Here is a 24,027-nt window from a genome sequence, read left to right on the forward strand (position 1 = left end):
TGTTCAGGACTGCGATCCTGAACCAGTCATAGGGCTGCGGTTCTGGAATTGGTTGAAACGTCTGTCATCATTACAAGATTGACGAGATTTTTTTTTTCCTTTTTTTTCTTTTCTTTTTTTTTTGGAGCATTATCTTTTTTGGAAGGGTTGGCGGTCAGCCGCATTTCCGAAACCGAGGTTGGATGGGTTGTTGGTTGATATTGACGTGTACTTTTATATCTATGTGTGGGTGTTGTGTGTGTTGTATCTGCCCGGCAAGGCTGGAACAGGTCATCACCAAGAGGGAACTTCCAACAGAGAAACTCGGCTCATCTCCGGAGTCAATGCCTTGTCTTCCTTCTCCAAGGTTTGGATGTTGACGTTGGACTCTGTGTTATGGTAGCGACTATGGATTGGGAGAAATACGCCCATCAGCACGGGGGGCTCGGGTGTCCTTGGTGCGACCTTTGGTTGCTGGACGTGTTTCAAGCAGAGTCAGTCGCAAGAGGCTGAAAGAGGGAATTACCTAGAATGCGACCGGAATGTTTATGCCCCGCGGCGGCATCGTGGGGTTAAGAAGCGCGGGTGCGTGGCGATCGGTTCACATCGCGATCTGTTATTTTATGCTGCTGGTAGAGTTTATGCCCCTCGTCTGAAGGCGCGATTCTTCAAGACGCGCCGGCGAATGGTGATGGCGTCACGCCACAGGAACGAACCAAACGACAAACGGACTTGGGAAGATCCAACCATATACGACCATCCAATCTTATGCATGAAGATGTCTGATAACTGTTGATATCACTGGTCATGACTGACTACGAAGCTACACCAAAGGGCTCGCTGAGAGAGAGGTGACGAAGGGCGATGGTAGGCGTGCATTGCAAACGCAGACCCTTGATCCCTGGGGGTGCTTGGCTCCAGGTACGGAGTCGCTAGGCTGTTTTGGGGTCAGGTACCACACAGTGCTTGAAGGCGCACCCTTGGCATCACCACCATGATCTGCGAAACAACCTTGCTTGCCCTGACAGGATCCGAGCAAAGATTGGACTTCTCTCATGGATACCTAGCCATCAAGACATCAGACGGTGAGTCGGCAAATGTCAACGTCGACTTCCGAAGACCCAACTCATCGTACGTCAAGAAGATGAACCATCATCCACGTCCAGTTGTATATCAAGCCGGGGGGAATGGTGGAATGGTGGTCCCGGCTAGAGAGACGAAGAAAAGCGCAAGAGGTCCCTGGTCGGCTAAAAATTGGCCGGCGAGATGCTGTCGCAGGCTAGTTTTTGAGCCGGTATTTGGCGAGCTGATCTCAGCAGGCCAAGGTCAAGGTCGTGGTCAAGGCAGGGCAGATAATGCCTCTCTTGTATAAAGTGCTGTGTAAGTGAAGAGGCTGTACCATAGCTCCACGAAAAAGCAATGTGATCTCGAGAGAAGCAACGAGAGGCGCTTCTGGCCGTAAAAACAAGCGCGAGTTGGTCATCCCATAGGGCTTTGTGACTTTGATCTGAGACAAGACAAGACGAAACCCCCAAGGGCCGACGGCATTCATTCCTTTCCATTGTCATCGGTGTCAGGGAATTAAAGGGTTGTGCTTCTGGATCATCATGCTTGGGATTGAAAATGATACGCATGAGGCCAGCGTGGGTTGGTACACATGAGATGTATCCACCTTTCAACTGGCCGTCACCCTCTCACCCTGGCGCTAAAACGCTCGTCTTGTCCAACTGGAGCCGTGATATTCCCACTGTATCCAATCCCAATCAAGCCAAGGAGAGGGCACATGTTGCCCGAGTGGGAGAAAGCTGGGCACCAGCAACACCACCGAGCACCACCGCAGCCGCGGGAGAAAGTGAACCTCCATCTTGGAATCTCCCACCGCCTCGAGATTCCCTCTTCGCGTCCCGCGCAAAGCCTTCGTTCATCACCCCTCCTCTCCTCCATCCTCCCTCCTCCCTCCATCCATCCCAACTCCTCTCCTCCCTCCCGTCCCGGACAGGGAGCTCACGGAAAAGGTCCCGAGTCAATTTCGGCGTGCCCCGAGTCTGCCCCCTTGGCCCGTTGTTGTGAGGGTGCATTGTTCTTTTTTGCGGCGCAAGTAAACAAGCTGCCCAGGACCAGGCCTGTCCCCGTGCTTTTTTGCGTCCAGAGGTCGCGTCGCCGCCAACCACAACCACCACCACCACCACCACCACCACCACTACACACACACACACACCTCCTGCTGCACGTTGACGCAGCGCAGCATTCATCCAGAGCGATCAACACTCAATCGGCAGGGTCCTCGATAACAATTCTCACTGGCATCGTGATCATCGCGACTTTTTTTGGTCATTGACCACCAACTCCATCGTCTCAACATTGAAAGCAGGACGCAAACAGGCTGTTGCGACCCCACAGTGCATTGTTGCCAAAGCAAAAAGCCAAAGGGACCGACGTTTTGAAACTGCTGTCTGTCTATCTATCGGAGTACCTACTCTCTCCCACCCCCCCATCACTCCCCCATTACCCTATTCCGCATCTCCATCCCCCTGGGTCCGCCAGACTGCGGCTTCCTGCCTCCCACCCGCTCCAGTGCAGCTGAGCTCGTCCCGCCTCATTTCGGCTTATTACGCAGTCCAAACCAAAACATTGGGATTGCTGCTGCACCTCGCACCTGCTTTGCTCTGCGCATTGGCGGAGGAGAAAAATGTCTGGTGCGTTCCAGGCACCGCCGCACCATCCGACGTCAGTTTCTGCCCTGCAGACGCCGCCCCTGAATACTGCATCGCCTGTCAATCGCCAGTACTCGCCTGGCCATCCATCGCCAACACAGGAGTACTATGCCAATCACAGCCAGCAGCCCTCCAGAGCATCGCCCGCTGATTCCTCGTCGCGACACCCTTCGCGGAGACCCAGTGCCACCAACAACGACCATCTTGCCGACCGCAATTCCCCGATGAGCTCTCGCGTCGCCGGCGCCTCGCCCGCTCCAGTGCCCGTGTCTGCGGCAGCATCTACGGCTTCTCTCGACTTCTCGGCTTCTAATCAAAGGCGAACCATGCCTGCCGCCGCTGTCCCTCCCCGGACATCCAGCTCCCGACGCGCTCCAACCTCGGAAAGATCCACTGACTCGTCGTCTCGCCGGACACACGGTGACTCGAGCCGCGAAACCAATGGCAGGATGGATTCAGCCGACGAGGCTGCCATGCAGAACTCACGCAACCACCGCCGGGCGAGCAGCCAGGCAAACAGCACCTACGACCCCCGCACAAACCCATCGGCACCTGCAGCTGTTCGCTCACCACCTGTTACCACAAACTCGACCAAGGCCCCGTCGAGAGAGGCCAGCGATATCCTGAATAGCATACTTATCTCGCAGCCGGAGGTGGACATTGAACGAGAAAAGGAGCGGCTGGCACAAGCTCAGCCGCACCAACCCGCGGCCATGCTTGACGACGGTGCAGCACCTCCTCCCATCGTGAATGCGACACACAATGGTGAAGAGGCTCGGAGAGGTGGAAGGAGTCGTCACGACCACTCGAAAAGAGAAAAGCACACCAAGTTTGGCGAATACATTCTCGGTAATACAATTGGCGAGGGAGAGTTTGGAAAGGTCAAGCTCGGGTGGAAGCAGGAGGGTGGTGTTCAAGTGAGTGCAATTGTCGTACTGGTTATCCGTGGTTCGTCGTGCTGATCATGTTTCCTGCTGCAGGTGGCCATCAAGCTGATCAAGAAAGATCAGCTGGGAAGCAATCCTTCTCGTATGGCCAAGATCATGCGCGAAGTGGCCATTTTGAAGCAATTAACTCATCCAAACATTGTCAGGTTGCACAAAATGGAAGAGTCGGAGCGACATTACGGCATTGTGCTCGAGTACGCATCCGGCGGAGAGTTGTTCGACTACATTCTGAACCACCGCTATCTCAAGGACAATGCTGCCCGTAGATTATTTGCACAACTTGTGTCCGGTGTGGGTTATCTGCACAAGAAGGGCATCGTACATCGCGATTTGAAGCTGGAGAATCTTCTGCTGGATCGCAACCGGAACATCATCATTACCGACTTTGGCTTCGCCAACACGTTTGATCCTGCCGAGGAACTCAGCGAAGAAGAGGAGCTCAACTTGACGGACCGCGAGTTTGTCAAGCGGATGGGTCTTGACAGAGTCAAGCCCAGCGGATCCAGGAAAGGCGATCTGATGCAGACTAGTTGTGGCAGTCCATGCTACGCAGCCCCAGAGCTGGTTGTCAGCGACTCGCTATACACAGGCAGAAAGGTGGACGTCTGGAGCTGTGGTGTTATACTGGTAAGCAACCGAGCAAAGTCATAAGTTGGACGGCTTGCTAACTGGTATCCAAAACTAGTACGCCATGCTCGCTGGGTATCTGCCGTTCGACGACGACCCGGCGAACCCGGAGGGTGATAACATTAACCTTCTGTACAAGTACATTGTCAACACCCCGCTCACGTTTCCCGAATACGTCACACCTCATGCCCGAGACTTGCTGCGACGAATCCTAGTGCCCAACCCCCGCAAGCGCGCCGATTTGTTCGAAGTCGCCCGTCATAGTTGGCTCAGCGAGTATGCACATGTCGTCGAATTCATCACATCCAGCACCACCACCCCTGGCGAGATTCAAAACACCACAGTTCCGTCCGAAGACGATGCGCCAGGCCTGGCACGCAGCGCCTCTGTTCGCGAGGCATCAAAGAAGACGACGGTTCCTCCTGCATTGGGTGGATTGGCGACAAAGCAGGGCACCATTGATACCGAAGCCGAGGCGGCGGCGTACGCCAAGCAGCAACGCGATAACAAGCGCCGGACAGTGCAGGTGGAATATGTTGCCCCGAACACTCAGACGCAACGAGGAGAGGCTGCAAGTACGCAGTCTTCTGGTGGCCGCACACGCGCTCGCTCTGGCAGCCAAGGTGCCGTAGAGGTGGTGGACCAGAATCCTGGTTCGTCCTCTTCACCGAACGACAAACAAAATTCGAGAGACGCGGCGGGAACCAAAGATGCTTATGGAAAGCCGCCGGTGTCTTCGCGGAGACCCCCAAGCGCCCACCGCAACGTCAACTCGGGTGCTGCTGCTGTACAGCGCGTCGGCGGTCGCGATGCCCGTGCTACCTCGGAGACTGCCTTTTTCGGTTCCGCGGCCCCAACAACGAACGCGAGACCCAACACTGGAGGTTCTGTGCAGTCCCTGGGCTCCCGAGCTGCAGGCAACCGTTCCTCGTATGGCCAGCCAGCACCGCCTGAGCTTGCCGATACAAATGCGCATGGGAAAATTCAGCAACCACCTAGCCGGGGCAAGAATTCATACGGAATGCCATCGACGGGAGACGCTCAAAATATGGAGTACGGGCGGCCCAGCATCAGCGCCATTCCTCCCAAATTCGCCCGTGTCTCGGGGTTCGAGGGTTCACCTTCTGGCTCGGGTACGAACCTCACCAACACCAGCCAGGAAGGAAAGGGACACAAGAGATCTAGCACGATGGGTGAGATTAGTGGCAAACTCTTTGGCCGCAGCGGCTCGCTGTTTGGAGGTAGGAATCGCAAGCGGCAGCAGGAGCAGCAGGAAAAGAACAAGAGATACCCGCCCGTCAGCATGAACAATGCGCTCGCAGGTGCCGAGGAACCTAGGGTGTCTATGGACTCGAAGCGATCTCGCCGGTCGTACTCTATTGGCCTTGGTAACAAGAGATCTGGCAGCATATCCGGATCCCAAGGCTCGCAGCAGGAGAAGCAGAACAGGCGGTTTTCATTTATGCCTGGCGGTTTCTCTTTCAAATCGATGGGCATTTCAAAAGATGAGCCTTCGCCTGCTTTGGACTCACAGCAAGACCTGCCGATTCAAGAGCCTCCCATGGTTGATCAGTATGGTCGATACGTCGAGCAAGATGTGGAACAGGAGCATGTGGATGCCTCTACCCTTGATGGAATGTATGCTCAGCTTCAGGGACCACCAAGATCTAACGATCAGTACGGCCAGCAGCAACCAAGGCCGCAACAACAACAACAACAACAACAGCAGCAGCAGCAGCGACAGGAATATTCGTCAAATCAATACGACGGGCGTCGCCCTTCTAATGTCGAGGGGTACCAGAGCCAGACGTTGATGAATAGCAGCTCGGACCACTCAATCGACAACAATATGCGAAGGCCTGCTGGATCGGCACCACAGTTGCCACACCTTTCGCCACAAGACACGGCACAAGACGGACGCAGAGTTGCTAGCGGCGGGCGGCCCGGCCGTGGTGTGTTGCAGAAGAACAAGCGGTTTGTTGACGCGTGGGATTCGGATGGAAACACTCGGGGACATGACCACTCTGGAAGTAGTGGGCCTGCACGAAAAGTTATGGACTTTTTCCGGCGGAGGGGCAAAGCCAGAGCCGGAGAGCTGAACTAGGGGGCTGGCAGGATGGAGGCTAGTTGCCCATGTACGGATGGAAGGATGTGCGAATCGTGTCAGTTCAAACTCGGCTGGGAGTAGCCGGGGAGTTGTGTATGTTGTCGTTGTTGAGAGTTGAGCTCAAGCGCAGGAATCTTGAGAATTTTCTGTATTATGAAACCTTTTCCGCCCCTCTCTCTCTCTGCGACCTCGACAAGACTTTGCATGGCATGGAATTTTGTGTTTTTTCATTATTCTCTTGGGCGCTTGGGGGTTTCCGGAACGCAAAGGGGAACACAGGGCAGGTGGTTTTATGCTTGAATGGCGAATAAGGGTTGTTTTTGCTACGCTGTCAGCTTTTTTATTTTAATCTCGCTGTTTATTTTCTTCAAGAAAGGGGATGATGTTTTCGCTTCTTTTTATGTTGTGTTGTCTTTACCACTTTTAAAGATGCTTTCTTGTTCTTTTCTTGCGCCTTTTCTTTTTTTTTGTCACTGAACATTCCCCCCCCCCTCTGCCCTCAAGCGCGTTTATAGCTTTTGATCATACTAGTTACCTATCTCGAGGGGTCGAAGGGACATAAGCATGTACACGGAGGGAGAGGGAGAGAGATCGAACACACAAACAAGAGGGAGGATTCAAAACAGGGCACTTATACCTATATCACCACACGACAACTTTACTACAAAAGAAGGAGAAAAGCGCGCGAAGAAAGAAGGAGAAATCATTATATGTCCTTGTAATAACATCAACAACACCAACAATCAGAAAGATGAGAAAGAGGAGAAGAAACAAAGAAGCGTTGCATTGCTTTTTTTGGGTTTTTTTTGGGTTTTTTTTGCGTGTTTCATTGCGTGTCTGCGTTGCTCGGTTGCTGTTTTAGTCCTTGACGGACAACTTTCTTGTGTGTGTGTGTGTGTGTGTGTGTATGTGTATGCGTGTGTATCTAAAGTAGCGTATGTTATAGGGCTTGCTGGTATCGTGGGTTGTCCTCAGGGGCTAGCTCTTGTTAGAGCGAGACTATTTTCTCTTGTTGATATTTGGGGCAATATGTGTAGTAATTGGTTTCTTGGAGGTTGAGAAGGGGGAAGGGGAAATAGTAGCTAGGAAACCTGTATACGTAGTAGATCTTATTCTCGGGGATTTCCTTGTAATGTAATTTAACTGAACATGCTACCTACGACACGCTGAATTCCATCGACACCAACTCAGATCTCATCCAATATTCAACTGCTACCACACAAGGTCATTCTAGCAAGGAAGAACCTTGCAAAATTTTCCTCCTCGTGTCCATGTTCCAGACACCTTCCCTGCAAAGACTGTGAGACGCCAAAGTATGCAAAGGAAAGAAGAAAACCAGCCGAGTTCCTGCTTCTTGTCTTACACTGGCTACACCATGCCTTGCACACAGCCAATTTTATTGCCAGCAAGCAGCCCATGGCTAAAAGGGGATCGCTCCTTTCACCATACCCCTTGGTGAAGGTAGGTAGGTCAGTATCTCCCAGAATTCATAATCATAAAATCGCAACAGACACCACATAACGACTTGCTAAGCAACCACCATCGACCCCCATTTAAATTATATATATATATATATATATATATATATATATATTACCCAGATAATGATGCCTTCCAACCTCCCCACAACAAGGCAGACAGACGGCTTTCAACTACAACAACAGCAACAAACAAATTCCCCCCGTAATATACCATAAATAAATAACCCCCTACCCCTCCCTCCCTCCCTTCCTTCCCTCCCTTCCTTCCCTCCTTTCCATACCCGGAATACCATCGAGTGTGCGTGTGTACCGAATCACACGCCTCCCCTTCCCACAACCCCCACCCCTCCATGATATATTTCCTACCGCCCAGAGAAAAGAAACCCTTCTATCTATGAAAGGAAAAGAAAAACTCATTCCACCCAACTAACCCCTCCATCCATTCATCCCTCCCATAAAAGAGGGAAAATGACACTGCTGAAGTGATGAGAGAAAAGAAAGAAAAAGAAAGACCCTGCATGCATCCTGCCTTGCTTTTTCACTTTTTCTCACCCACCAAACTGAAGCGAAGGGAGGGGTTGCACAAAACACCATAACCGATTGTGACGAGTTCGCAGGTAGATGTTTGTGTGTGTTTAACCAACATTCTCAATCTGATGATGATCACCACCATTGTTGCCATTACCGGTCCCCCCATTGCTGTTATTGCTATTGTCTTTATTCTTCTTCTTCTCCTTCTTCGCCCACCTCAGACCGCAGGCGTTGCAGAGCGTCTTTGGACCGTTGGGTCCCTTGCGCCATTCGGGCGAGTCAAGCGTTCCTAGCGTCATAAAAATCAGTTCACCGTAGATAGAAAGAAAAAGAAAAGACAGAAATGAAAGAGAAGATACCTACCGCAATCGGTACAAACATACTCCTCCGTCACCTTCAACTTCTTCTTCTTATCCCCCCCTCCCCCCCTCGGGTCCCTGTCAGCCGGTATCGCGATCCCGGCATCCCCCTTCACCAGCGTCGGGCTCGCGTTCCCCGTCGTGATCCCCCTGCTCCTCTCCCCCTGCTGGTACCGCAACCCGGTAAGCATCTCGATCGTGTCCACGTGCGTCCCGCCTTCGTACCGCGCCATCTTGTCCCTGATCGAATCCGGCCTGTTGCTCCCCGTCATCCCCTCCAGCGCCTCCCTCGTCAGACTCACCGCCGCCGCCGCGGCAGCAGCAGCCGCAGCCGCGCTGGCGCTCGCGGGCAAGTTGGGAGGCGGCATGTCGGTCGAGGCGGCGGCATTCCCAGACATGGTGTACAGCGGCGACGTGGCCGTCGGCCTGGCGCCCCCACCACCAAAGAAAGGGGACGTGTCCGCGTCAGAAGGGGTGATGTCCGATCTTCCTTCCTGACTCTGCCGCCACGTGCGGTGCGACTCCTCCACCTCGTCCTGCTCCTCCCGCTTGAGCTCCGCTATCCGGCGCTTGAGCCGCTCGTTTTCAATCTTGTGCTCCAGGAACGAGTCCAAAAACCCGGCGTTCTTGGTCGGGTACGGACGGGACATCATAAAGACGGCCTGGCAAAAGGGGGATTGGTTGTTGGGGTTGGGCGCGAACTTCGCGGCGGCGATGTGGGCGTGGCCGACGGACTCAAAGATGGCGTACTTGTTGTCGGATTTTCGGAGGCGGTAGAACAATCGGAGCGGGGAGCCCGAGGCGATAGACTCGTTGAGCTCCGAGGTAAAGACGCCGACGTCGTCGGGGTGGATCAGGTCTTTGAGGAAGACGTCGAGGAGGTCGGCAGGCTTGTGGCCCGTGAGTTTCTCGACGCTGGGGGAGACATGCTTGATGCGGCCGTTGGCGTCGAGGATGTGGAGGAAGTCCTGGAGCTCTTCTACGACTTTGGCGGGCCAGTTGCGGCGCTTGGTGAACTCGGTGACCGTGTTGGCCGTGGTGTTGGAGCCGCCACTCCCACCCCCACTTCCGGATCCCAACGTCGCGACGGGGAGGGGGCCGGCGCCGGGCCCGACTCCTCCTCCTCCGCCGCCGCCTACGTTTGCGGTGGATGACGAGTCGTCCGGGGAGAAGGGCAGGTCGACCGACGGCGCCAAGCCTGCTGAGGGGGAGGGCTGTACGGCGGCGGGGCCTGAGGGGTTGAAAGGCTGCTGGGCGTCGAGGCTCATGGACATGTTGTCGTCAAACGGGGGAAACATGGAACTGTCCAGCAGCGACATCATGTCGTTCGGATCACCGCTCATCTGCACGACCAATCGGCCACAGGCGTCAGTGTGGGGTGAGTACTATTTTCGTCATATGCTGGAGGATCTCAAGCTTGGTGATGGTGATCGGATGAAGACAAGGTATAGGTAGGTACAGGTACAGGTATAGGTATAGGTACGTGACATGCGAAAATGAGAACAAAGACAAAGAAACAAAATTAGAGGACAAGAGTTTTTGCTGTTGTTGCTTGCGAAAACGTCAAGAGTAGTAGTTGCTCACAGTAACGCCGCTCACGGAGCCCGTGCCATAGCCAAAATAGTTGCTCCCCGACAGAGAGGGAGGAGGCCCGTGAGACATGGTAAATAGTACGGAATAGTTGGTGTGAGTGGTGTGGTTTGCTGCTGGGTCGCAGCAGGGGTGTATGGTTCGTAGGCTCTCTTTTTAGGGGGAGGCTGCGAGTTGACCGACTAGGAAATAATGTAAAGCAACGCAGCAGCGCATCGATGAGGACCCCTTCTGGCGCTGCACATTGCCGGGTCGCGAGACAAGTAGAACTTTTGTCGGGTGTGTTGAGGGGTCAAAAAAACATCAACGACACCACCGTCCGAGTATATGAGTATATGCGAGATTGGCGAGAGGTAGGTTGATTTGAGACGAATAATAAGCCGGGAAGATAGGTAGGATATAAGGGCGACAGCCAAGGTTTGGCTGTAAAAGGGGAGACAACACCTGGTTTGATGATGCAGCAGCAAAGCAAAAACTCGGCCGCGGGAACCCTTTTTAGGGAGGATGGGATTCCTTCAATTCAGGATGGGAATCTCTTTCGCAGCGGACCCCTCGCCCCCCCGTTGCCCCCCCCCAGACATGGCCTGAGCTTCAGCTGCCAGGCCTGCCACCGCTCAACGTCAGAACCGTGACCAGGATGGTGTGTCCTCGACGTGGGACTCGGGTGACGACGCTAAACCCTGCCGACAGAATGCCCAGTGGTGCCCTGACTGGAGCTGACTGGTTGCGAGATATTCCCTCCAATCTGTAGCGGTCTAGACTCGGGGAAGAGACGTCAGCGCAGCCGAAGCGAGACTCGCCCCAAGATGCTGTCTGTATCTCTATATAGACCAGAGACCTCATGAACCTTGCCGACCCCGTGGCGGAAGAGGCACCGCAGGCACCTGGCAGGCCGGGAGTGTGTGAGAGTGTGTGAGAGTGTGTTTGTGATGAGCAGGGACTTTTCCAGGGCCGCAATCGTAAGTGTAGCTCTAGCAAAACTGACATCATCTGGCCTGTATAAGGCAGTACAGAGAAGGGTTCCGGCGTCCCTGTGGCACCTCCGAGAGCCCGAATTATTGATTGGGGGATACGGCCGCCCAGCCAGCGCCGTGGCATTCACGGTTGGTCCTTGCTGACCGGATTCGGGGAAGTCCACGTGCAGAACCTATACCTGTGGTTTTACGAATTATTCTTGGGTTCTTTTTTTTCTTTTCTTTTTTGGGTGTCCATGGTGATCTTCAACGAAGCCTTGAGCCTAGGATCATGTGCTCTGGCGCATGCGGGGTTCAGAGATACCAACCCCTCCTCTCTTTGTCAGCGGTACCTTTAAAAACGTACACGGAGCTGAGGCCGCTCCTCCGGGGTCTGTCCTTGCACTCGCCTACCTGGTTGCTCAGTGCTGCCTGATTTCCACTGAGCTCAGATCCCACGTGAGGACGTGTTTCGCAACCCTTGCCTCTGCCAAAGACCGCGACAGGTACGCGCTTTGCATCTACCTAGCCCAGCAGACGTCAGGGATGGCCTTTCCCATCCAAGAGGCTTCTTCCACATCACGCAGGACTCCATCGCATATTCTCGCAACCCTCCTCCCAAGATATTTTCTTCAAGCCAAGAGGCACCTACCACGCTGCATGCATAAAATCAGCCAACGATCTCTAGCGCGTGGGACCCTTCATCGTATGATTTAGGTTGACTTGTTTCGACCCTCGATCCCTACGCGAGAAACACCATGTCGAGGATCGAGAAGCTGTCCATCTTGGGCGTGCGCTCATTTAGTCCCCATGAGCAGCAGGCCATCGCTTTTAACACACCGCTCACCCTAATTGTCGGGTACAATGGTTCGGGCAAGACGGTGGGTCTCTGCGTTGCCGTTATTCCGTGCTAACAACATGGCGTCGATGCTGATGATGTGGTTTAGACTGTGATTGAATGCCTCAAATATGCCACCACGGGTGAGCTCCCGCCCAACAGTAAAGGCGGTGCCTTTATCCATGAGCCTGAGCTGGAAGGCGAAAAGGATGTGCGCGCCCAGGTCAAGGTGTCGTTCAGATCAACCATAGGAGAGCAGTATGTCTTGACTCGCAATGTGCAATTGACAGTCAAAAAGACCACAAGATCGATGAAGACGCTGGAAGGCAGTCTTCTTCTGAGGGGCCAGGCTGGAGGAAAATCCTCGGACCGTCATGTCATTTCCACCAGAGTAATGGAGCTGGACAAGCTGGTCCCAGAGAAGCTTGGTGTTTCGCCAGCCGTGCTTGAGGCCGTCATTTTCTGCCACCAGGATGAGTCCATGTGGCCCATGAGCGAACCCTCGGCTCTGAAGAAGCGGTTCGATGAAATTTTCGAGGCCATGAAATACACCAAGGTAATCGACAATCTGAAAGTGCTCCGCAAGAGAAAGGGAGAAGAGCTGCGAGAATTGAAAATTCAAGAGACGCAAGACAAGGTCAACAAGGAGAGAGCCGACAAGGTTGGCAGGCTCATAATACAAATGAGCCAGGAGATTGAAGAAGCGCAGACAAAATGCAGCGATATCCTCAAGCAAATGGGAGCCAAGGCCAAGGAAATCAAGGACAAGCACGAACAGGCCAACAGTTTCTTGAAGATTGTGAACGACCTGCAAAACAAGACCGAGAAGCTCGAATACAAGAGCGAAGCTATCAGGGAACTACGGAGCCGTATCGAAGAACTGCCGGATAGTGATGATGTACTGCGGAACACTCTGGCTGAGTATGCGCAGACAATAGAGAGGACTGTGGCCGACAGAGATAGGAAGCAGGCACAGCAACAGGAGCTCCAAGCGGATCTAAAGCAGTCTCGGGACAGGCATACGGCCAAAGTTGCCGAACAGGGCAAACATCAATCCGATAAGGACAAGTATGAGCGCCAACTGGCCACAAGAGATCGAATGGTTCACGAGGCGGCCGAGCGCCACGAGATTCGCGGCTACGATGGAGACCTGGACGGTGATCTGATCGAGTCTTTTTACGAACGTATCCAGAAGGCCCTCAACGACAAAAAGCGCGAGCTGGAGCGGCTCCAGAAGAGCAATGCTGAAGAACTGGACAAGAAGAGCTCTGTCATTGCTGAGCTTGAAGGCCGGAAACAATCACTGAACCGGGATCGGGCCTCAGCAAAACAACGCATCATGGCTATTGGGAGGGAGTCGGCCACCGTTCAAGGCGAGCTTGGTTCTCTCGACGTGGACGAGGGCTCTGAGGCTGCTCTTCGTGCAGAAATGAAAGAAGTCGAGGCAAGGATTGAGGCAGCAAAGACCGACGAACAATCTTCGGACCTCGACGACCAGATCAAAAAGGTCCAGGATGAGATCTGGCAACTGGAAACTCAAGCTGCCAAGCTCGGGCGGGAACTGGTTGAATGCACCAGACTGGCGTCTGAGCGTGCACAGCTTGATCTGCGCAAGAAGCAGCTGACTGACCGACGGCGCGATCTTGATATTCTCAAGAATACCTGGTCTGAGCAGCTGTCGGCGCTTCTGGGCACAAACTGGACACCGGACACTGTCGAAGCTGAATTTCAGAGCGCCTTGAGAAAGCAGGACGGTGTTGTTGCCGAAGCCAGAAAACAGAAAGACGCCACGCAGCAAGAACTCAAGCAGGTCGAGTACAGGCTGTCCACCACTCGGGACCGGTACACCAAGCTTTTAACAGAGATGAAGAGCTGCCAACGTGACGTTTTGAAAGCACTACGTGCCACGAGGGACGAGAACGACCCTGAGCACCCCCTTATCGACAACTACGAGGCGCAGACAAAGCACGTAGAGACGGAGCTTGCCCAGATCGAGTCCGATCTCAAGTTGACTGAAGAGATGAAGACCTACTACACCAAGGTCAAGACAGTTGCCGAAAAGCACAACAAGTGCAACCTTTGCGACCGAGATTTCCTCAACCAGGAAGACATAAAGAGGAGGGTCTTCAACAAGATTGCCAAAGTACTTGGCGATGAAGTGAAGCAGGAGTTGGAGGCGGACAAGGCAGATTTCGCTGCTCGTTTGAGGCAGTTGAAAGCTGTGCGTGCCCAGTATGATACCTATGGACGTCTCGAAAAGGAGGTGCCTACCCTGTCCGCGGAGCTCAATGTCTACACAACCCAAAAGGAAGACCTGGTGCGGCGGCTGGAGGACAAGGACCTCGCCTTTGGCAAGGCGGAAGAGCAACGACGGGAGATGGACTCTCTCAGCAAGAATGTTTTGAAGATTTCTCAAAATCACAAAGACATCCAGGAAGCCGAGAGGCAGGTCGAGCGGTCGCAGCAATCTTCAAGCGTGACCACTCGCAGTCCGGACGAAATCAACGAGGAGCAGACCACCTGTGCGGAGCAGACTCGTGTCGCCCAGGCCAGACTCAACAAGCTCACTGTCGAGAGACAGCGACTCAAGGATTTCGCTTCGCAGCTCGAGGTGGAGAGGCTTGAGTTGAGACACAAGATAGCCACTGCGGCCCAGCAACTTGAGCGGAAGAAGAGTCTTCAAGACCAAATTCGTCGGTTCAAGGAGGAACAAGCGCAGCTTCGCGAGTCGGTTCAGACTGCTGACAATGATCTGGAAGCCCTCGAGCCCGAGATGGCCACCGCACGCTCTGCCCTTGACGAAGTGCGGCAACACGGTCGGGCCAAGGAGCAAAAGGTCACAGAGAAGCGCGATGCTATCGGGGGCACTGTCAGTGAGCTCAGGATGATTAACGGTGAAATCCAAGAGTATCTCGAGCGTGGCGGCCCCTCGAATCTAGCTTCCAACCAGCGCGCCATTACCACGCTGGAGGCAACTATTGCCAACATTGAGGCTGAGATGAAGGGTTTGACCGTGCAGATCAACAACCTGAATAAGGAGATTGACAACAGCGACGCCAAGAAGAGAAACATCTCCGACAATCTCACCTACCGCAAGAACCTCCGCGAGCGTGTCGCGCTTCAACAGGAGATTGAGGAGCTCAAATCCCGCAAAGCCGAGGAAGACTACCAGCGTCTCAGCCTCGAGGCGCGCATCCTCGAAGATCAACGAGGCCTGTTGACGGCGGAGCGGGAACGGTTGATGGGCAACGTGGCGTCGAAGGACGACCAGCTGAACCGGCTGCAAGAAGAATACGATCTTGACCTCAAGGGCGCCAAGGCCAAGTACAAGGAATCGCACATCAAGGTTGAGACGACCAAGGCTGCTATTGACGACCTTGGCCGGGGCACCATGGCTCTCGACCATGCCATTATGCAATTCCACTCTCTCAAAATGGAGGAGATCAACCGCATCATCGGCGAGCTCTGGAGGGAGACGTACCAAGGCACAGACATTGACACGATCCAGATTCGGTCCGACGTAGAGTCGGGTGCCGGTTCGGGAGGCGGCGGCAAGCGCAACTACAACTATCGGGTTTCGATGGTCAAGGGCGACACGGAGATGGACATGCGCGGGCGGTGCTCGGCAGGCCAAAAGGTGCTGGCGAGCATCATCATCCGGCTAGCACTGGCCGAGTCGTTTGGCGTCAACTGCGGCCTGATCGCGCTGGACGAGCCGACGACCAACCTCGACAGCGACAACATCCGCAGCCTGGCGAGCAGCCTGCACAGGATCATCAAGGCGAGGCAGTCGCAGGGGAACCTGCAGCTGATTGTCATCACCCACGACGAGGAGTTTTTGAAGCACATGCGGTGCCAGGACTTTTGCGACACGTTTTACCGGGTGGAGCGCAACGCGAGGCAGAACAGTGTTATTCGGGTGGAAAACATCACGAGGATCTCCGAGTAAGAGAGGGTAGACAGCATGTATATGTTGATGAGGTATTAATTAGCAAATGGAGGGTCTGGGAGTTGATCACGGTAACGTGTGTCTTTAGCTGAACAGGGACAGGTGATTGCGGAAAAAAAAGGGGATAATATGGGAGATCAACGCTCGCCCGAGGTACATTGTGAGGCAGCCCGCATCATATGACTGGATGGGGTGATGCTCGAAATTGTTAGAGGGTACGAAGCACGACTTGTATTGGGGGGTTAGAATGCCGAATTTACGGCAGGCAAGAGGATGCGGTGACGCCTTGGGGTTTTTGAAGGACTCAACAGCAATCCAGTTAATGTTGCCCTGCAGGTCACTCGGGTAAACGCAGGCCAGCAGTGAAGTGTATATCTGAGCCTCTACTGCTGATATTACTCTTTTGCAATCTGGTTTCTATAATCTTGATCAGCGTTGGCTCTCGAACATACATCAGACAGACCTACCATCGCGTAACCGCCTCAGGATGCCGACTGTGTTTTTGCCCTCCGTCTCTTGGTCTATATCTCTCGACCCAAGACAGGCAGTAAACATATCGGCTTTCTATAGAGCAGAGCTTACAGCTTGTCTCCATCTTCCCTTCTTGTCCTGTAAAACTGCTTGGGAAGTCCCTTCTACAAGTCCTCCTCATCATCATCCCTCCTCCTGTTGTTATTATCCCTCACCCCCGGACTCCTCGACCTCGACCTCCCACTCCTCTGCCCCCTATTATCCCTCCCCCTACCACCACCTCCTCCAGCAGATCTCCCACCTCCTCTAATCTCCCCATTATGGCCCTGCTGGTTGTTTCCCTTCCCAGGAGGCGGCCTCACAAATGCAAAGTCAACTTGCACGTTCTGGTCCAAGAGGGGCGTGTTGTGCGCCCCGTCGATGGCGGCTCTTGCTTCCTCAATGGTGGAGTACTCGATCAAGGCGTAGCCCTTTTTCTGTCAGCCAACCTTTTGAGCAAGGGGGAAGATACCTTGACATAACCCGTCCGTCTGTCCAGGTTGAGATGCAGGTTCCTAATCTCGCCGTACTCCCCAAACATGTCGTGGATGGCCTCTTCGTCGGCCTCCTCATGCACGTTGGTCACCATGATGATCCAGCCTTCGATCGAGCGGACGGCCGTGGCGCGAGTGTGTGTTTGCATGGCTGAGGTGTTGGCGTAGGTTGAGGAGGTTGTTGTTGTTGTTGTTGTTGTTGTGGCGGGTTGTTCTTGCTGGGGCTCGTCCAGCTCCATTGTGTCGTTGTTCTCAGCCGTGGACATTTTAATTGCTTTATTTCGTGTCTTGGGAAATAATAAGATTGTTTGGTTGCTGCGTACGAAGCCGAGATGTTTGTTTGTTCTTCTCGGGCGGTGATGAGATATCGTCGGGTCGTAAAAACAAAACAAAGTCGCCGGTTGGGATAATTGGGAATAATCGCGGGGAGTTGGCAGTCGGTCGCGAGAAATGGGTGTGGGGCTGGTTGGGTAGTGGACAATCGTCAGAACAGGGTCGTCAAGGTTCCTGCGGTCCTAACCCCAACCCCAACCCTTCTTCTGTTGACACACCTTAACAGCCCCGTACGCATTTCGTAAACAGCAGGCACTCATGGAAATGGTTCAGTTTATGCTAATATAGTTCAATGACTACTCCGTTCCACGGCCTTCTACCCAATTACATTACACCCCCTTCCCAACTCACCAATACCACAACGTCGCAAAACCCCCCCCCCCTAAAAAAAAAGCAAAAAAAACTTGAATCCCCTTTCCCAACTGACAACATCACACCCCAGCCCCAAATCAAATCCCCCCCGGAAACAAATGAACATTAAACATCGGCGCCCCCCCTCCATTGCCCTCGACATGCTCCAAATACGTCTCCAACTCCGTGTCATCCGTCACCGGCAACGGCAGCTCCCCCCCACTCCCGTCCTTGACAATCCCCTCAATCTTGTAGCACATCGCTCCCAGAGTCTTGGCCACGGCCGCCGCCTTCAGGTCGCTGTACTTGCGTGATGACAGTAGATGAATCCACTGCGGCCTCATCCCCGGGAACAATCCCCTGATTGCGCTGTGCAGTCGGAAGTAAACCGGGAAGGTGCCCTTGGTCAGGGGTGGCGCTGGTAGTGGTGCTGTCATTTGTGGCTGGGGTTGCTGGATGGGTGTTGCTATCCGGGGCTGTTGTTGAACTGGTGTGGCCGTTTGAGCTCTTGGCTGTTGAGCAGCCATCTGAGCTTGTTGCTGCTGATGAGGTTGGTGATACATCTGCCGGAGACTTGCCACAAGTGAACCTTGCTGAGGTTGTCCGGGCGTGGCTGGTTGGAACGGGGGTTGCTGATACTGCTGGATTTGGGGCTGCCCGAATTGCTGCTGAAGCTGTGACTGTGGGTTCTGTCTCGCCTGGTTCTGTGCCTGTTGTTGACTAGGGGCCGCCGCTACCGCATGGGCAGCAGCTTGTTCCTGCTGTCGACGCGACGCTTGTTCTCTCAACCACTGGTCTTGCGCTTGCTTGAGCGTCAAGGGACCAACAAAGCCGGGCTCGACCTGTTCGGGTTGCTGCTGCTGCGGCGGCGCAGCCGCCCGCACCTCTTGCACTTCATCATCTGTATATGGTTCCGGTGTGTCGTAGGGAACATAGTCATCACCATAACCCAGCTGAGAATCCATCAATGCCTGGTCGTTATCCTTTGGTGAAGGCTCTGCATCCGCGCGCGGAGCAAAATGTACTTGTGTATGCGTCTGTACCTCAGATTGCTTCGAAGGGCGGCCTCGGCGATTCTTCGCAGGAAGCCTGAGACCGGGTACCATATTCGGGTCTTCTGGTGTTTGTGCCGACGCGGGTGCTGGCGCGGGCACAGCATTCTTTCGTGACCCCCGTGGCCGAGGAGCAGGAGCTGCAGCCGGAGCTCCTGGTACAGAAGGAACAACAACAGATGCAGCAGCCGGTGTTGATGCAGGAGTCTCAGAAACAACAGCTCTCACAATAGGCCAATCCTGACCCTGATTCATACCTGGCTGCAAAGGCGCATTCGTATTCGAAGAAGCTGCCTCATTCCCAGGATCCTCAACGCTAGGAACAACCTTCTTAGGTCTACCCCTTTTCTTCGGGACCTTGGGCTCCTTGGGAGGCTTGGGAGGCTTCGGTGGCTTCGGCTTCTTTGTCGGTTCAGGGGTGGGACTCCTCGGCCGCAGAGGATCGATACCCCGTTTGTGAACATCAGCGTGATATCTCCGTTCCGCATCACGACCAAGCGCAATGACCGCCTTGACCTTGCGGGCATGTTCAGGGTCCTCCTGATTAGTCCATGCCTCCTTTAACACCTCATTCGCGTCGATCCACCTCTGCCTGAGCTCCCGAAACCTTTCGATGCCTTCCTCAAGAACAGGACCAAACCGCTCCACCGCCAAAATGTTGTACAGCTGGGCACGAATCTCTCTCCCCGCATCGGGGTCTAGCCCGAGAAGCCTCTTGGCCTCGGCAACAGAAACCTTGGTCTGTGTGATCCGGACGCGCTTGGTGATGTCGTTGCAGATAATTTCAACAGCCAACTTCTTCTGCTCAATGTTCTCCTGGTCCCACATGGCCGCGCGCAGATGCAAGCTCTCCCTAATCAGCCGGTCTTTGAACTGCTTCCAGCGTTCGGGACCCATGAGCGTTTTCTTGATAACTCCATGGCTCATGCAAATATTGTAAAACTTCTCTCTTATACCCAGGTATGCCGCCTTGTCGAGCTGGAGGATCTCTTTGGCTTCTGTAAGCGTTGTCTCGGACGGATAGCGAGGGGGGCCTGCAGGATCAGGGGGGAGAAAGCCATATTGTTTTGTGTGGCGCCTGCGTTTCTTCGTCCGCCACAGCTCTTCCGCTTCCGCTTCGATTTGTCGTTTTCTTTGCTCCCTCCTGGCAGCAAGCTCTGCTTCGTCAGGCGGTTGAGAACCAGTTTGTCGAGGCTCTTGTTGTTGACTCTGGTCTTGCTGTTGTTGTGATTGCTCAGGCTGGGACGGAAACGAGGACCCTTGCTGCTGGTTCTCCCAGCCAGCAGCAGTCGATAATGTAGGAGTGGTTGGTACAGGAGGAGCATATCCCAACGGGTAGTTGTCATCCCACTGACGCATTCCACCGCGGTAGGGCTGGTTCGAGACTGTATTCCAGTGGTCATGATATGCCCCAGCCGTAGTGTTGGTCTGAGAAGATTCGCCATAGCCACTCGCCGGAGCGCTATTCAGGCTGTTGGTGTGCTCTTGAACTCGCTGCAGTTGCTGTTCAACCTCACCAGGCCCGTCCTCCTCACCCTCCTCATCCTCATCTTCATCACTGTCACCAGACTCGCCATCACCACCGCTGTTGCTCTCGCCACCATCATCATCCTCTTCCCTCTCCACACTAGCACTCTGGCTCTGACCCTCCTTCTGACCTGCCTTCTGCTTCATCATCTCCCTCTGCTTCCTCGCCAATGTCCGCTTCGGGTTTCCATACCCACCAGCCATCTTCAAAACCATGCCAAACCTTCTCCTAATCCTCGTGATGACAGCCTTGTCAGTCTCAAACCCCTCCTCCCTGGTGATGCGAAGAATGTCGTCGCCGCCATAGTTCTGTGCCCACAGCTCTCTGACCCGGGCTTGCAGCTTCTCGTCTTTTAGAATCGGATTGAACTTTTTTTCAAAACCCCACTCGTGGAATTTCTTAAAGTAAGCAGCGGGACTGGTAGAGGGTTAGAAAACATGATGGCCAGTTTCGCGAGTAGGGAGTGAGTGAGTGAGTGAGATGAAGGTGTGGTGTCAAGTTATTATTTGTGATTAACGAGAGGGTTGACACTCCGTAGAACGGCCAAGCTGCAGTACGGAGAAGCAAACCGGGACAAAAAGGAGAAAAGAAACAGGACAAGATGGTGGGCAGATGCGCATCCAGTCTCGAGCTGTCGCCCAATCAATCCACCATACAGCAAAAAGCCACGGGGGTACAAGGGCTATAAGAAGGAAAAGGTCTAGTAAACATACACAGGTGCAAACTGATGATGCAGTTTCATGTAGTCCCTCACCTGGGGCAACTTCATCTTCTGATCCACCCACAGCCGCTTCAGCGTGTCCTTGTGTTGTTCGAAGTCCCATTTTGACGGTCTCCCCATCTCTCTGATTATCTCCTGGTTTGTATTTCCAAGACCTTGAGCGTCTAACGAAAGAACGAGCTCTTTTGCCCGTCTGGTTGTCCGAAGCTGCGAGTTTATGTAGAAAATGAGCTGTCGCGCACCGGGGCGATGGAGTGGGGCGACACCCCAACGGGTTGGAGAGTTTAACCCCCCCCAACCTCCGTAGTACCTGCTTACCGTGCGCACGCCCTTTTTGCACCGTCCGTTGCACACTGTTCCCCCTAATCCCCCTGAGATATGTGCTCAGGAGCACAGAATTGTGGCTGCTGTTGATTGTTCAACATACCAACTACATCATTCATCTATGGCCGTCTGCTGATTAAAACACAAGTCCAGAAGAACAACGATCAAATCTGGCATTCATCCGCACTATCCTACATAAAAGACAGCAATACGCCCCGTTGTTTTTGGTCCCAATCCGCCTCCCAAAAAAAAACAATACCCATGCTTCTGTCTATTAAAAGACTATTCGATTAGACTGTGATGAAAAGATGCCCATATTGGTACTCGCTGATTCATACTTTCGACGACCATCATCAAGACGAGCCCCCGCCCCCTGATAGCTTCAAGTTCTAGGCACTGTTGATATCACCTCCACTATCCTGGGTATTCTTCTCCTCGTCCCCTTTTTCCGTCTTGGGGGAACTCGAACTCTCCGCACTATCGCCCACTTGCCTCCCAGCCGTATTCTTCTTTTCATCCCCAACATCTTCAGTCTCAGAAGCCGGAGGGGCAGAGTCTGGTAGAACCAAGTCTCCCTCCGCATCCTTCTTGACTTCCTCTTCGTCTTTCTTGTCCCCCTCCTCCTTGGCCTCCTTGACTTTCTTAACAGCTCCACCGCCTTCCAAATCATCGGTTGCTTCTCTCTTTGGGCTCTGGGGAATAACAGCTTCCTCCTTGTTACTATCACTAGCCTTCGATCCCGGCAGGCCTGTTTGGTCGGGTGGCCGTCCCACGGCAGCCTCGACGTTGATACCTCTGGATTCTCCGATAGCGAGGACCGCTGTCCCCACAGTAAATTGCCCAGTGCCAGCTGGTAAGGGGCCAGTATCCTCCGCCCCTATCTCCTCCGGACCCCTGGCGTGAGGAATCTCTTCTTCATCCTCAGGGTCTGAGCTCATGGCTGAATCCTCGTCAGGCGAACCGTTGGCTTGGGCTTGCGCCTGAGCCTGTGCTTGAGCCTGCGCTCGCTGTTGTGCTTGCTGCTGTCTTGCTAATTGGCTGATGGGGACCACGCCGGCGCGCTGCTCCTGTCTCAAGAGCTCGCCCTGTGTGACGCCCCTCTGGGCGAGAACTGCACCCACACCACCGGCGCCTGTAGAGGGAATACCATTGACTGAAATGGACACTGTCTCGATTCTTCCCATTCCATTGGGCCCTTCGATCGTCTCGGTACTCTCTGTGCGCACCCTGCCGTCGAGTTGGTGTGCTTGTCGCTGTTGTAACTGGCGCTGTTGAAGCTGCAGGTGTTGAGAGGGATCAGCCCCTGGTCCTCCTGTGATACCACTAGCGGACAGAGGAGACGAGCCGCCAGTTTCGCTTCCGGTGTCGCTGCCAGGCCCACCGTTCACTCTGCTGGTTAACCACGGAATAGGTGTTAACAGTGCGCCTCCCAACGCTTCGTCCGTGCCAACCGTACTTGCTACGCCCGAGGTTGCTCCAGCGCTCCCGTTAACGGACATACCCATGCCGCTCATGTCTGGTATCGCCGCAGGTAACGGGTAAATATTTGCGCCGCTGGTGACATGAACCACACGATCAAGCGCGTGGAGCCATGCTATTACACTCTTGTAGTGCTGTCGTGGGCGAAGCACAAGCTCAGATAGGCGCTGAATCGTATGAGGTGGGTTTTCGGTGAAGTTCTCTTTCAACACCGAAGTGATCTCATCGAGCATATCTTGGACTGATTTGGGAAGTGTGTCGGGCGTTGCTGGCGGCTCAGCTCGGGCTTCGGGCGCCGGCGGGGACGCTGTGGACGGAGGCGCTGGGGCAGATGGCCTCGCGGCTATGGGGGAGGAGTTCTCCTTGTTGGTTTCTTGCGAAGAAGGCACCGAGTCGACGGCTAATTCGGTCGGCTCGGACGAGGGTATCGGGGGAATCAGACGAGGGGACGGTGGTCGCACAGGCGCTCTGGAAGGAGGTAGTCTGGGGATAGGAAATTCGGTGATGGCAATCTAAACAGAGGTCAGTCGGCCTACCAACATGGTCTAGAGAACAATCCATGGCCGTATGAGCCCACCTTCTCGATGCGCGCAACCAGTTCTGGCAGCAGAGCAGGCCAGGCAGAGCTGCGATTTGCAGGTATTAGCGACCGACGAGATGCAGCGACCGACTTGTACGAATACTCACTAGTCCATGGACCCATCCAGCGCGACCTTTGTGAGGAGGTCATCGCCAGTATCAATATCCATTTCAGTCATCCTGGTAGCCGCGATAATCAGTTGCGAGACGAAAGCTAAATGCGGCGGTTTGGCGCGTGATCAAGACTTTGGGTTCTCCAAAAGCGCGACTGGGAAAATGGATGGCGCTAAATGCGAATCCTACCTCTCCAGTTCTGTCGGGGGATCTCCACTGCGCCGTCTTATTCTGGTGGGTTGCGCTGAGGAAGCAACAAGGAAGAGCAGGTGGCTGCAGAAGAGCACCCCAGGCAATAAAGCTTAATTGCAAGGCAGGAAGTGCTTTCAAGATTAGATTCCTTGTCAATATTTACAATGGCATGCTCAAGTTCTTTCCTGGCCAGCACCGACTATGTCGCTGGCAGTTGCGCTGCCGGAGGGCAACATGGAGTGCCTGGCGCCGGCAGCCACTGAAGCGTCGTCATA

At 54.1% G+C, this 24,027-nt stretch overlaps 8 protein-coding genes across 8 annotated transcripts; 2 read left to right on the top strand and 6 right to left on the bottom strand.

Moving 5' to 3' along the window:
* Nucleotides 1-2,668: 2,668 nt before the first annotated feature.
* On the top strand, nucleotides 2,669-6,371 carry QC761_101860 (uncharacterized protein; the record flags this gene model as incomplete). Its single annotated transcript, XM_062873432.1, has 3 exons — nucleotides 2,669-3,610; nucleotides 3,674-4,267; nucleotides 4,326-6,371. The coding sequence occupies 3 exons, from the start codon at nucleotides 2,669-2,671 to the stop codon at nucleotides 6,369-6,371; spliced, it is 3,582 nt and encodes a 1,193-aa protein (XP_062736455.1).
* A 1,808-nt stretch (nucleotides 6,372-8,179) lies between these two features.
* WC-2 (White collar-2 protein light receptor) lies at nucleotides 8,180-11,501 on the bottom strand. The gene is made up of 4 exons (XM_062873433.1): nucleotides 10,330-11,501; nucleotides 8,750-10,088; nucleotides 8,417-8,675; nucleotides 8,180-8,332 (listed from the first exon to the last, which is right to left on the bottom strand). The coding sequence occupies exons 1-3, from the start codon at nucleotides 10,405-10,407 to the stop codon at nucleotides 8,491-8,493; spliced, it is 1,602 nt and encodes a 533-aa protein (XP_062736456.1). The 5' UTR covers nucleotides 10,408-11,501; the 3' UTR covers nucleotides 8,180-8,332; nucleotides 8,417-8,490.
* A 36-nt stretch (nucleotides 11,502-11,537) lies between these two features.
* On the top strand, nucleotides 11,538-17,350 carry RAD50 (DNA repair protein rad50). Its single transcript, XM_062873434.1, has 2 exons — nucleotides 11,538-12,169; nucleotides 12,236-17,350. Exons 1-2 carry the CDS (start codon nucleotides 12,047-12,049, stop codon nucleotides 16,073-16,075), a joined length of 3,963 nt encoding a protein of 1,320 aa, XP_062736457.1. The 5' UTR covers nucleotides 11,538-12,046; the 3' UTR covers nucleotides 16,076-17,350.
* Nucleotides 14,597-15,532, bottom strand: QC761_0001430 (uncharacterized protein; the record flags this gene model as incomplete). The annotated part of the gene is made up of 2 exons (XM_062871745.1): nucleotides 14,597-14,920; nucleotides 15,218-15,532. 2 exons carry the CDS (start codon nucleotides 15,530-15,532, stop codon nucleotides 14,597-14,599), a joined length of 639 nt encoding a protein of 212 aa, XP_062736458.1.
* On the bottom strand, nucleotides 15,788-16,630 carry QC761_0001440 (uncharacterized protein; the record flags this gene model as incomplete). The annotated part of the gene is made up of 3 exons (XM_062871746.1): nucleotides 15,788-16,065; nucleotides 16,336-16,485; nucleotides 16,543-16,630. 3 exons carry the CDS (start codon nucleotides 16,628-16,630, stop codon nucleotides 15,788-15,790), a joined length of 516 nt encoding a protein of 171 aa, XP_062736459.1.
* On the bottom strand, nucleotides 16,711-17,677 carry QC761_101890 (uncharacterized protein; the record flags this gene model as incomplete). The annotated part of the gene is made up of 2 exons (XM_062873435.1): nucleotides 17,058-17,677; nucleotides 16,711-17,016 (listed from the first exon to the last, which is right to left on the bottom strand). The coding sequence occupies exons 1-2, from the start codon at nucleotides 17,343-17,345 to the stop codon at nucleotides 16,711-16,713; spliced, it is 594 nt and encodes a 197-aa protein (XP_062736460.1). The 5' UTR covers nucleotides 17,346-17,677.
* Nucleotides 17,678-17,810: 133 nt separating this feature from the next.
* QC761_101900 (uncharacterized protein) lies at nucleotides 17,811-21,295 on the bottom strand. Its single transcript, XM_062873436.1, has 2 exons — nucleotides 21,057-21,295; nucleotides 17,811-20,760 (listed from the first exon to the last, which is right to left on the bottom strand). Exons 1-2 carry the CDS (start codon nucleotides 21,182-21,184, stop codon nucleotides 17,862-17,864), a joined length of 3,027 nt encoding a protein of 1,008 aa, XP_062736461.1. The 5' UTR covers nucleotides 21,185-21,295; the 3' UTR covers nucleotides 17,811-17,861.
* A 281-nt stretch (nucleotides 21,296-21,576) lies between these two features.
* On the bottom strand, nucleotides 21,577-23,982 carry QC761_101910 (uncharacterized protein). The gene is made up of 3 exons (XM_062873437.1): nucleotides 23,555-23,982; nucleotides 23,445-23,493; nucleotides 21,577-23,379 (listed from the first exon to the last, which is right to left on the bottom strand). Exons 1-3 carry the CDS (start codon nucleotides 23,623-23,625, stop codon nucleotides 21,778-21,780), a joined length of 1,722 nt encoding a protein of 573 aa, XP_062736462.1. The 5' UTR covers nucleotides 23,626-23,982; the 3' UTR covers nucleotides 21,577-21,777.
* Nucleotides 23,983-24,027: the final 45 nt, after the last annotated feature.

The sequence above is a fragment of the Podospora bellae-mahoneyi genome (genome assembly GCF_035222275.1).
Source record: "Podospora bellae-mahoneyi strain CBS 112042 chromosome 1 map unlocalized CBS112042p_1, whole genome shotgun sequence".
Taxonomy (NCBI): Eukaryota; Fungi; Ascomycota; class Sordariomycetes; order Sordariales; family Podosporaceae; genus Podospora; species Podospora bellae-mahoneyi.

Bases quoted from the DNA above. Each gene is read 5' to 3' on its own strand.
- WC-2 (XM_062873433.1), bottom strand. From the start codon at position 10,407: ATGTCTCACGGGCCTCCTCCCTCTCTGTCGGGGAGCAACTATTTTGGC. The intron at 10,089-10,329 runs GTGAGCAACTAC...TTGGTCGTGCAG, and splicing joins GCTCCGTGAGCGGCGTTACT to ATGAGCGGTGATCCGAACGA. The intron at 8,676-8,749 runs GTAGGTATCTTC...TTATGACGCTAG, and splicing joins GTATGTTTGTACCGATTGCG to GAACGCTTGACTCGCCCGAA.
- RAD50 (XM_062873434.1), top strand. From the start codon at position 12,047: ATGTCGAGGATCGAGAAGCTGTCCATCTTGGGCGTGCGCTCATTTAGT. The intron at 12,170-12,235 runs GTGGGTCTCTGC...GATGTGGTTTAG, and splicing joins ACAATGGTTCGGGCAAGACG to ACTGTGATTGAATGCCTCAA.
- QC761_101900 (XM_062873436.1), bottom strand. From the start codon at position 21,184: ATGGGGAGACCGTCAAAATGGGACTTCGAACAACACAAGGACACGCTG. The intron at 20,761-21,056 runs GTATGTTTACTA...ACCCTCTACCAG, and splicing joins CATCATCAGTTTGCACCTGT to TCCCGCTGCTTACTTTAAGA.
- QC761_101910 (XM_062873437.1), bottom strand. From the start codon at position 23,625: ATGACTGAAATGGATATTGATACTGGCGATGACCTCCTCACAAAGGTC. The intron at 23,494-23,554 runs GTGAGTATTCGT...TGCAAATCGCAG, and splicing joins CTGGATGGGTCCATGGACTA to CTCTGCCTGGCCTGCTCTGC. The intron at 23,380-23,444 runs GTGGGCTCATAC...ACCTCTGTTTAG, and splicing joins TGGTTGCGCGCATCGAGAAG to ATTGCCATCACCGAATTTCC.